At 48.6% G+C, this 12382-nt stretch overlaps 1 protein-coding gene across 1 annotated transcript in view; it reads right to left on the reverse strand.

The window, feature by feature from the left end:
- Positions 1–8897, reverse strand: part of spab (space blanket) — an 84019-nt gene extending 75122 nt beyond the window's left edge. The window contains exon 1 of the mRNA XM_077628318.1: positions 8682–8897. Within this exon, the coding sequence (XP_077484444.1) occupies positions 8682–8801 (120 nt within the window). The 5' untranslated portion in view covers positions 8802–8897. The remainder of the gene's footprint in view (positions 1–8681) is intronic.
- Between the last annotated feature and the right edge of the window lie 3485 nt (positions 8898–12382).

Raw genomic sequence — 12382 nt, forward strand, 5'->3', positions numbered from 1 at the left:
GTCTTTTGAGGTGCTCTTCAAAGTTCGAGGCGAAGACAACGACGTCATCTAAATATACCAGACAAATTTGCCACTTCAGGCCTGCCAGCACTGTATCCATTACTCGCTGAAACGTCGCTGGTGCGGAACAGAGACCAAATGGCATCACCTTGAACTCAAACAGCCCATCCGGAGTTATGAATGCTGTCTTCTCGCGATCTCTTTCGTCGACCTCAATTTGCCAGTAGCCGCTCTTGAGGTCCATCGATGAGAAATATTTGGCGTTGCAGAGGCGGTCCAGTGTGTCGTCGAAGCGGGGGAGGGGGTAGACGTCCTTCTTTGTTATGATGTTCAAGCGGCGGTAATCCACGCAGAATCGAAGTGCGCCGTCTTTCTTTCTCACTAGAACAACCGGTGCCGCCCATGGGCTGTTTGAAGGCTGGATGACGTCGTCGCGAAGCATTTCTTCGACTTCGTCCCGGATGGCTTGTCGTTCTCGCGGAGACACACGGTAGGGGCTTTGACGGAGAGGAAGGACGTGTTGATCCGTTATAATGCGATGCTTGGCAATTGGCGTCTGTCGCACCTTCGGCGATGTCGAAAAGCACTCACTGTAGTTTTGAAGCAGATTGCGGATCTGGTCTTGTCTGTTCCGGTGCAGGGCTGGGTTGATGTCGAAAGTGGGCGAGTTCTCTTGGTCAGGCGGATCTTCTGCGGAGGGGTCGGAGAGGGCGAAGGAATCTCGTACGTCAGATATTTCGTCGTAGAAAGCAATCGTCGTTCCTCTGTTAATATGCCGGTATTCTTCGCTGAAGTTAGTCAGCAGTACTTCGGCCTGGCCATTGCGGAAATGTGCGATGCCTCTTGCGATGCTGATTCCTCGGTCTAGTAGCAACTGCATATTCCCCTCGATGATGGCTTCAGTGTTTATGGCTTTTGTGGCGCCTACGGTCACGATAACGCTTGAACGGGGTGGGACGCTCACTTCTTCCTCCAGGACACTTAGGGCAATGTGATTTTCCCGAGTTTTCATCGAAGCGATGGCTTCGTCCGTCGAAAGCGTGATCAGCTTGGATCGCAGGTCGATGATCGCCTGATGCTCATTAAGGAAATCCATACCCAAGATCACTTCGCGGGAGCATTGCGGTAGCACAACAAAGGTCGCAGGATAGGTATGTCCTTTGACAGTCACTCGCGCTGTGCATCGTCCTGATGGCGTAATGAGGTGGCCCCCAGCTGTGCGAATTTGTGGGCCGTCCCAAGCCGTTGTGACTTTTCCGAGCTGCGCAGCGAATGTTCCATTCATCACCGAGTAATCGGCTCCTGTGTCGACTAGAGCGGTAACTTTCCGGCCGTCGATAGTCACTTCTAGGTCGGAGGTCCTGGCTCTTGCATTGCATGTCGCACTCGGCGTCGGGTCACGGCGGCTTCGTCGCGTATGCGAGTCACGGGTTGGGCGTGTGGTCGAAGCTCCTCTGGGTGGCGGCGTCGATTTCAAGGTAGCTTGCGTCGTGGTCGAGGTTCTCATTGTGTGCGGCGTCGGTGCAGCGAGTGTCGGTTCTTCATGCGGCGTCGCGGGTGCAGCGTCTTCATGGGGCGTGGTCGGTGGAGGATCTTCGGCGTTTAGCTCGTGAGCAACCTCACCTCCAGAGGTTGCTGCCTTTAGTTTCCCCTACGGGGGCTGGGCGACCTTCCTCGTACCGCGGCTGCGTAGCTGCGTCGTGGCGACGCAAAGCGCGAGGTTGACGGCGATGGTGAGCGCGAAAAGCGGTTCGGCGTGTACTCTTCTCGACGCAGGTACTCGTCGATTTCGTGCGGACGTTGTCCGAAGCGTGGTCGTGGGGCGTTAACGGCAAATCCTCGAAGACCGATACGTTGGTACGGGCAGTGACGAAGAATATGGCCGGCCTCACCGCAATAAAAGCACAACGGCCGGTTGTCGGAAGTCCTCCAGGCGTCGCATTTCCTGGGGCTTGAGCGTCGGTCATAGGCTGGGCGGGTGGGGGCTGGGAGGCGGCGTTGTGGAACGATTGGCTCATCTCGGGGAGGACGTGGGGGTTGTCGCTGGGGCTGAGCAGTACTTACTGCAGCGGCGTAGGTCATGGCCTGGGGTTCTGTGGCCGTCGGGGTGCCAAGTGCCTGTTGCACTTCTTCCCGTACCACATCCATCAGAGTCGCTGCTTGTGGCTGTGGGGAAGATGGCAGTAATCGGCGTAGGTCCTCTTGTACGACTTCGCGGATAACTTCCCGCAAGCTGTCGCTGGTGGTGGCCGGCGTGTCCGAACGGATTGCACAGGCAGAGGAAGGGCGATTGTACTGCCGAGCTCGAACGTCGAGGGTAATCTCAATCTTGCAGGCTTCTTGCATAAACTCCTCGACTGTTTTTGGCGGCTGGCGGACGAGGCTTGCAAAGAGTTGTTCTTTTACGCCGCGCATTAAAAACTGAACTTTCTTTTCCTTGGTCATCCCGGGATCGGCGCGGCGAAATAGGCGCTTCATCTCCTCGACGTAACTGCGGACGGGCTCATTCGGAAGCTGGATCCTGGACTCGAGGAGTCGTTCGGCTCTTTCTTTCCTCACGACACTGGTGAATACCTTCAATAGTTCTCTCTTGAATAGCTCCCATGTCGTAAGGGACGACTCGTAGTTTTCGTACCACGTGCGTGCGGAGCCATCCAATGAGAAAAAACGTGTCCAATCTTTGCCGCATCATCCCACTTGTTGAATGACGCCACGCGCTCAAATTGGTCCAACCATTCTTCAGGGTCTTCGCCTAGGGATCCATTGAAAGTTGGCGGCACCCGCGGCTGCTGCAGTATGATCGGTGTCGACATCTTTGGCGAGGTTGCAGTGCTGGTAGCAGCGTCTTTTCGCTGTCTGGTGCGGTCCGGCAGTTTCCCGAACTCATGCTCCTCTCCCTGGAGACGTCGGCTGGCTCGCTGAGCTGCTTGTTCGTCCTCGGGTGTGAAGCGCTTAGGGCTGGGTTCACGACTTGAAGGGGGCGTCCGGAACATGGAAGTTACCCAGCACCTCCACCAGATGTCACGTAGTGGTGACGGCAGTCGAAGCAGCGATGAAGACGGACGAAAGGGTCTTCTAAAAGAACTGTTTATTGGGCAGACTTGCACCCAAAATGGACTGAATCACTCGGCGGCGGCGAAGCGACAAGCGTGCTCGGCGGTCGTCGAACAGAGTGCCCGCCGCTGTCGGCCGTGCTCAATTTAAAGCTGATAGCGAACATTCGAGATAAAGGGCGCAAAGTTACTAGAACATTCCGGAACAACGTAGAGTCAGCTTTGCCTGGCTGCGATCAATCGAGATAAATCTAGTCGCGTCTTGCGTCGCAAACAAAGTGATAAGGTGGTGTCGCGGCAGATTTGAAAAACGAACAAACATTGCAAATATTGGCGGCAATACGAACGACTCTTTTTTTTATTTTCTACAAACAATCAGTGTTTGAACATGTTGTCGTGGCCCACACCTGGTGACATTATGAACGGTTTCATACAAAAGGTGCATTTTAAATTAAAAGCCTAATCTAAGTGGTATTAAGATACGAACCTTGCATAACATGTCTGTGCTTCTGGCGAGTTTGTTAACAAGATTATCGACATGTAGCTGCCATGGCAAATTACTCTTTATTATCACACCCAGGCACTTTACCGAAGAAACTATTTCAATACATTGTGAACCAATCGTAAGATTAAGTAAAAATTCTAACGGTTTGTTCTTTGGTCTGAAAAGTACTGCTTTAGTTTTTTTCGCTAATCTTGAGCGAAGATTATGTACTGCATGCGACCAACCTGTGCAATGTTTCGTTTGATGCTGATGCCAATTCGCGTGCTGTATTACGCGTGAAAAATATGATCACGTCATCTGCATACATGACATATTTAAGACTATTGTCAATGTTCGCAATGTAGTTAATGTATATGTTAAACAGTGTGGGTCCAAGAATACTGCCTTGTGGCACGCCATAATGAACGGATTTTAAGCGCGATAAATTATCGTTAACCATAACCATTTGCCGGCGGTATATTTAATACGTTTTTATAAGATGAAGAAAATTGCCGCCGAAAACATAGGGCTCAAGTTATATGAGCGAAATTTTGTTAATAATGGCATCAAAAGCTTTTGGGAAGGCCATGAACACCCCAAGACTTAGATCTTGATTTTTCAAAGGACTCTAAATATAAGTTTCTTCATGTTAAGTACGCATTTTCAGTTGATTTTTCTTTGACAAAACCAAACTGTGAATCAGAAATCATTTTTTGTTTGTTGATAAAGCTATTAATACGAACCTGCAAATGTTTCTCAAAACATTTAGAAAAAGCTGGAATGATTGATATAGGCCAGTAATAAGAAAAATTATTTTCGTCACCTCCTTTAAAAATTACTGTAACTTTAGCAATCTGTAGCTTTTGTGCGAAGGTTCTTTTTTTATTTGATACTGTAAGTCCCATCAGGGACTGTAAAAGGAAGGGCTCTGAATGATACAGTTGTAGTGCACATGTTGGTAAGTAAACAATTTGAACAATAACATATGGCAAAAACTGTTACAAAATCGGTTAGAGAATTCAAGTTGAGGTACAAATAATAGGCGGCAAACATGATGACAAGCATACCAAAAAAGGAAATCGGCTGCAGTTAGTGTTGTATTTTCAATCTAGGCACAAACAAAACGGCAAAAATAAACAGGGCAGAAAAGTGGAAAATGAGAATAACTACTGGGAAACAGAACCTGCCAAGTTTACAATATGTTCTAATATTGGTGCGAGTATGCAAGATCTGCATTTTGCCGCTAATATTTGGAGATGCTCAATGTCCTTATTTTTACTGTTTTTCATAAAGAGTAAGACCGACAGAACCTCACTGGCTATAACAGGGGGCTAAAATGCGTTCTCGCTAACTATTAGATTCATGTTGCTTACAGATAGGTTGGAGTGTGTGCCGTCTGCAACTGACACAAAGTAGTGCAGAGACAAACACTCAAAGTATTACACAAAGACACATAGACAGAAAGTATTGCAGATACGAAGTCTGCAATAGACACAAAGCGTCTGCTATTTGAGAACCAGACAGGTGAGTGCCATCTAAATTAATTAATCAGCCACAGTCTTGTGTTGTAAGTTCAGCAAGGTATGGAGTCGTTTCCATAGACTATCAGAGCACTTGATTACTTCCTCGTTAAATACGTTACTCATGTAAGCTCTGTTCGCTTGACGCTTGATGCTATTAGCTGTATTCCTTGCAGCCTTGAATTTTTTAGGACCATCGATAGTTTTCGTTGTATTGCCTTTAGGCATTGCTTTGTTATGCACAGCTTGCGCGCATTTGAAGCTCGCATATTTGATGTTTTTTTTTCACATGAAAAACAATCAAAATACAGCTGTTTCTAAGTGCGAATAAAAATACCGTAAGCTTTGTCAGCATCAGTTGCCTCATACACGCTGCTCCAATTTTCCTGTGACAGTTTATCACAAAATGTTTGCAATGCAGTCTTGTTTACGCCTTTAAAACGCATACAAGGAAAATGTTTGCGAGTTAAGTATTGGGGGACTAAGATAATCATAATTAAGTAAAATGGGAGGTGGTCACTAACATCAGCTGCCAGTGCTCCGGATAGTAGGGACTCATAACATGCATTAGTAGTTAAATTGTCTAGTAACGTGGATGTTTCGGTCGTAATGCGTGTTGGCTAATTTCATGACATTGACAAAAGCGTTCGCCTCTAAAATAGCGTATAATTCTTGCGGGAGAGTAAATGTTTGAAACAAGTTTTTTTTTCAGGTCACCATCTAAGTCTATACTTGTGATCATTTACCCAGCTCGTACATAAAACTGAGAAATTTGGAACAGCTGCCGCTGGGTGGACGGTATTTGACGGCAAAGAGCAAGCAATTAGTCTGTAGGGTAAGTACTTCGTAGTCATAGGCCACAATGGAGAAATTATCAAGTAATTCACAATTTAGAGAAGAGTTTGGCAGTACCGCAACCCATCTCCTCTCTTAGAGGCCCCGTTAAGGAAAGTGTGGATTATCCGGATAGACTAGGGACATTACAATGGCTTTTGTACCATGTCTGAGATCACGATGACGTCAAACGTAAAATTTAAATCTACAAATGGCAAGAAAGGCACAGACATCGTCGCTTTTGTTACGAGCTGATCGAGCACTGAAATGCAGAAAAGAGACGGTGCTGCTGTTTTCCCGAAAGCGGGCGCTCAGCTCGTAATTTGTCAGTAAATCACGGCTTGAGTTGGTCAGTAACGCCATGATCTCTGAGATTTAGTATGTTTGATTTGGTAATAATCGTACGAAACAGCAAAAAAACGCACTACGAGGCAAAGCCTTGATGTAATGTGAATAAAAAATGCAGTGCGCGTATTCATAACATGGCACAAAATTATTTTTTTCAATTAAACCTGTGTACGAGTAGCACACATAATAGGGCACATCACAAAAGCCAGTAAAAGGTAGAGGTATACCGGGAAAAATGGACCATAGGTTTTCTTAGCACAGCGGTCATATAGGCATGCACAAACCTCATTAACAGCATAACTATTATCTTAGGCAGAGACAAGGAATAAGATAACAGAGCACTGATCCGCTGTTTCAGATGTCACAATATCAAATTTCTTATACAGCAAAACGTAACAAATAAGGGAAATGATAGTGGCAAGTGTCCATCTCGCAAACTTATCAAGCAAGATTCTTCTCTGACTGTCCGTGTGCTGATAGCACAAACGGTTAAGCGACATTCGCCAGGCCAGCCTCACAGGTAGCATGCAGGATTGCAGAGGTCTCACTTTTGCGAATTAAAATCTTTACCTGTGATACCCATACGTTTTTCCATTTTTTTTTCCTTTTTCGAGCTTTCGAGGCTTACTTAGCAGTATCTTATTCTCGATGCATAAATGTTCCTTTATGTAGAAAAGATCGCTTGTGTGAAATCCAAGTTTATCAGCCTACAGGATCTTTTTCCGCGCCGCCGACAGCAATTTTGCACCAGCAGTACTTGAGATGAACTTCACGACAACAATAGACTTTACCTCATCTTTCGAAGCCATGCAATGCACTACGTCAATGTGAGCGTCGGTAACACTGGTGCCCGGACATATTGCAATGTCCACAACTGTCTTTTCTAGGTCTTCATTTGCTGCTACCAGAAGCCGTTGAATTACAAGGTTCCTGTTCCTGCTGCATTGTTTCGACCCCACTACCTTTTTTTTTTGCTAGATCAAGTTCCTTTTATAACTCCTCATTTGTTGCGCGGCACTTCGCAGCTTCAGCCTTCATCTAAGCAAGTACCCTACTATAACGCTCGACGTCCTTCTTAAATTATTCAAAACCATCATTAAATAAAGCAATGAAGATGCGAACGCCACCAAGTTCAGTATGGATTTCAGTGCTTCAAGCGTCAACCTTTGCTACATCTTTTCTTTAATTTCTGTAGAAAATGCCTCAAGCTTGACTACGAGCTCGGACGCTACCTTCACCGAGAGATATTTATGTGCCATAAATCGGCAGCATTATGGACTGATTCTTCTTTTTATCACTTCGACAGCTTGTACGTGCGCCTCCGAAGTCTCAGTCCACGTGAAAGACCTCGGGTGGGCCGCTGCGGCGGAGCTTGGCGCCTTTCATATAGCCAAGAGACATTTGGCTCGATGTGAATACCAGCGATTGAGGAGCTTTGCTCAAGGCAAGCCGAGTGTTTCTACACTGGCCTTGTATTCGTAACATTAAATGAACTGTAGAATACATTGGGGATAATGTAATTCACAGTGCGTCACTTTATTGTATAACCTTCTGAAACTCCCTCTAATGAGCTTGATCTCGAGCAGAAACACTGCCGATAGTGATTCACTGCTGACAACACTGTACTGTCCTGGCTTGCGTGCTGGCAGCTTCTGGATGTGAAATCCCGTGTTAATAACCTACTACGCCGACTGACATAGGTGTCAGCCAATAAGTTATCTTTGATTTTGTTCGCCATTACAGGAAATTTGGGCTGTGTTACTTTTGTGCGGCCTTTTCCATCGGTGTCTCGCAATAGAGCAGGCACCAAGCTAGAAATTTCCTCAAAGTACAACAAATTACGTCTGGCAAGTAAGCCGAAGCAGCAGGTCACATCTTGCAAAACGCCAGTCGCAGCATGCTCAATATAGGCAAGGCCCCTAAACTGAGTCATATGCTCTGCGGCCATCACCATGCGAGCTTTGAAGTCGCTACCGGGATATACTTGATGAGCAAATGGCTCTAGCGAGATTACAAGCCGCACTGGCCGCAGCACAAATTCAAAAAGTGGCTCCCCGATATCAGAAGGCCTCTACTATTAACTGCGGCGTCATACTTTGTTCAAGAAATAAGCAACTGAAATGAAAACAAAGAAATATTTACGCGAAGGGCTCTGGCTGCTGCAGTGAAACTGAAACTCGCTAAATAGATATCTGTCAAATGTCAGTGCACTTTCTCGAACCTTCAATTTCGGATCGTGCCTCTACTTATCATGTAGCGGGCGCTATAGCCGAATCAGTGTTCTGATATCTCTTGACATGAAAATGGCGCTTTCGTACTTCGCAAAGCGGCCAAAATGACGCCCGTGCAGCTAGGTGTGCGAAACAATTTCCGAAGCAGCGCCTCTTGGAGGAGCCAGGCACCGACTGCGCTTCACTTCACCGCCGCTAAAGGTCCGCTCACCTGCGCGGCGTCCCCCAGGGAAGCCTGCTGCGCCGTCCACGAATCAGCGGCCCATCCGCGTGAATTGGTCACCGCCGCCGACACGACCAGGAGAAGCGCCGTGAACAATGTCGCCTGCATTGTCTTCGTAGCAGGGGTCTTCCACGGGTGCACCGAGGAGCGCTTACTTCGTGCCACAGCCGCCGGCCGAATCTCCGCAGCGTTGCCTTGTCTGGCGCGCCCGGCGGTTTAAAAAATCGAAGCGCGCTGGCATTCCACTGCGCATGTACCGCGCTACGGCCCGCAGCCAATCGGGGCTCCCGCCAGCTCCCGCAGCGGACGCATTCGCGGCGATCTATACGCGCCCAACCGAAGGAGCAGTCGCGACGTGGAATGGGCACTCTTGGTCGCTGCGCATTGTAGCCAGCGCAGACGGTCGCTCCATGCCTATAGCAATTTAATTTGCTGCACATCGCGTGCGCCCAACAGCAGACGCTCGTTAGCCGCTTTCGCCGGTTGCTGGCGCAGCAAAGACGCGGAGCCAGCCCCCAAAACAATTACTGATTGGGAGTAGTTTTGGCACGAAGAGAAAAGACCGACGAGCCATTCGTTCCACCTTGATAATGTTAATTATTAGTCGCGTGAGATTATGCCTCTTAATGGATGGTGTTTGAAAGCCGGAGTGTCATCAAGGACTTCGATTTTAGGCTGCCCTCGGATGGCGCGCAATCATCTTAATTGAGCAGTTAAGGCAGGGCCAGAGGAGGGTGCGGCGGCGGCGGGAAGCGCACTGTAGAGGCCTCCGATGTGCAGCATTCACGCGACGAGAGCATAAGAAAGCTAACACGGCAATCGCAATGGTGCGCGCTATTTCGCAGCGTTCCGCTTCCAAGGCCATAGCTCAGTTTCGAGCTGGTTAACATATCCATGCTTGAGACATAAGCGCGCACTTGCACATTTACTTCATTTATTTATTTATTTGTTTGTTACTTTACCCACAGCGCCACAAAGGGCATTACAGTGGGGTGGGGGAAGGAGGGTAATACAAAATAATAAAAAATATAAAAGCTACACCAAAGGTAGCGTGTGTTGTACTCCACTTACAACTGAGCGCTCACTTGTGCGGGAGAATTTATGCACTGTTAAACGCTTTTGACGATGAGCTTTAGTGGCGCAAATTCACGCAAGAGAAGAAAAAGCCCTGCATGGAATGCAAAAAGGAAAAGCGGCAGGTGAAAATCAGGTAACTGCAGGTTTGTTGCAGGACGCAGGAATTATTGTGTAAGATAACCCACAGTTAGACTTCGTTTCCCTGACGAAAGTTTCTAAACCTTTCCAATCATGAAGTTTGTCGTAGAAGAAGACCAGGAGGCGTGCTTGTAGACGATGAAAGTAGACCATATATTGAGAGCATATTGTCACGCGACGCTGATGCGACAAGAAATAATTGGGGGAAGAAGAAGCTCGCCATTTTCGCGCTAACGCACAGGGCTCAGGTCGACTCACTCCTGTAAATAACCCTGTAACAGTGTTGTGGAGGTGCTGGGTGTACCACCACGAACCCTTCTCTACTTCGCTGGAGCACAAGACTCGCCGGACTGCCGTCTTTGCCCGTGATTATGACTCAGGACGGCGACGCGCAGCAGCCAGGAACAGCGGCGCCCACTTGGTAGCACTACCGCGAACCGCGGACCTTTTGTGGAAAAGCTGGGGAACACGTGGATTAGAGTTTCACCAAATACTAGTGGGTGCGCGTACTATCGTTGGGATGACACCGTTAAGCTGGCCAATTCTGCTTCCTTTTTTGGACGGTGCTGCGTTGACATGGTTTGAGAACCATCAAGCGTTCTTAAAGAGCTGGAACCGCTTAAGGAAAGAGATTCGCAAGTGTTTCGGGGATATCTTTTCTAAACGGAAATGCACTTAGCAGACTTTTCTGCAGCGAGCGCAAGTGCCTGGTGAGACGTGCACAACGTACATTCAAGAGGGGCTGAAGCTCTGAAAAGTGGTTAACCCATGGGTGTCCGAGAAGAGAGAGTTATCTACTCAAGGGCGGCATCGCGGAGGAGGTGTGCAGTTTTCTGATCAGCAAAGACAACTTGGGCTTTGTCACGGACGTCACTAAACATTGGCGCACGTTTGATGCGCCTCCGCTGAGTTGCATTGCTCCGAAGTTCTGCCGCTTGCCTAATGCCACCGCTGTTGCTAGCGTGGATTCACATGAGGGTGCAGATCTTCGCGACATGGTCTGACAAATCGTTCGTGATGAACTCTTCCGGCTTAAAGATCTTGTGCGCCACAGTGAAGTCACGTATGACAGCTGTTCTCTGCTGGCGGCTCCGGTACTGCACTCCTTTCCTTGGAGTTCTACCAATCACTCTCCTTCCCGTGAACATCGCGACCTACCTGATCTGGTCACACACTCCTACTACAGCGGACAACCTCCTAAGCAAGGCCACCAGTGACTGGGCTTAATGGCCGCTTCGACCCTGTCTACAAAGACTTATCACGCGCGCACTCGCGACCCACCAGTGTGTTACAGCTGCGTATGCACGAACACATCTCTCGATCTGCCGCCGCCGGGCCCAGACTTCACGCTACGAGCGGCAATGGCCGAATCGTCGGCCCAGTTTCACTGCTGTCGTACGTGACGCGACCTTCACATTTTCTTATGGCTCCTACCGCTACACATCATTCCGGAACGATTCTCCTGCCTCTGACCAGAGCCTGACTCCCTCCGCTCACCGCTGTCCTTCGCAGCAACCACGAAAATAGCAGCTGCGGCCGATCAACGTGCGGTAGCAAGGTCATCAATATTGTCAATTCCTCTGCCCGTCATAATGTTAAAGAACCGCCCGGAAGCGTTAGCGGACGGTGTTTGCGTTACGGCCTTAGCGGACACTGGTGCCACAGTGTCGGTGATGAGTTCATATTTCAAGAACCGCCTCGGCAGTAAAATAATGCTCGGTCTAGATAGTGCGTTCGCATTTCGTGGCGTAGGGGAAGAATCATTGGTTGCGCTTCGTATTTTTTATGTAAATGTAGTTATGGCTAGCCAATGGAGACTGCGCAAAGGTGAGGACTCGTCGTCGTCGAGTACGTCCACGATAACCGCGGAGCGAGGATCATCGGCACATACTGTCCTATTTGTGCTAATGACTCCCACCGACAATCTCAGCCACATCAATAGGCAAGCCACGTCTGCCTTCCTGGAGGTTCACGTCCCGGAAGCAATTAAATATGTGAGGGTGAATCGTTTTAGGAATGTCGTCGCCAGTGATGTCATGGTCCGGAACGCGCTTCAGAGTTTGAGCAACGTCACAACGCTCGGCGGTATCAGCGTACGTCCCCATGTCCTTCTAAGCAGTGGCACTACGTCAAGCGTCATTTACGTCGTCGACGTAGCCATCCGCGACTCTGACCTGCCCATCTTGATTCAACCAGCTACCGACGGTGAAGCCATACTGCAAGCTCAGCGTCTTGGGTGGACAAAGTGCATCAAGTTGACCTTCCAAGGGGACTGCATTCCAACGTACATGAAGGTTGCACACTTTCAGCATGCAGTTAGGTCTTTCATCCCGAAGCCTCTCCAGCGCCGGAAATACATGAAGATAGGACACGTGAGTAGTGTGTACATTTTCCCCATCGTGTGCCCACGGCGTACTCAGCCACACAGCGGCGATTCTTGCCGGGCAATAGTCCTTACGTGTGCCAATTGCCGC

Source organism: Amblyomma americanum, chromosome 6 (assembly GCF_052857255.1).
Source record: "Amblyomma americanum isolate KBUSLIRL-KWMA chromosome 6, ASM5285725v1, whole genome shotgun sequence".
Lineage (NCBI taxonomy): Eukaryota > Metazoa > Arthropoda > Arachnida > Ixodida > Ixodidae > Amblyomma > Amblyomma americanum.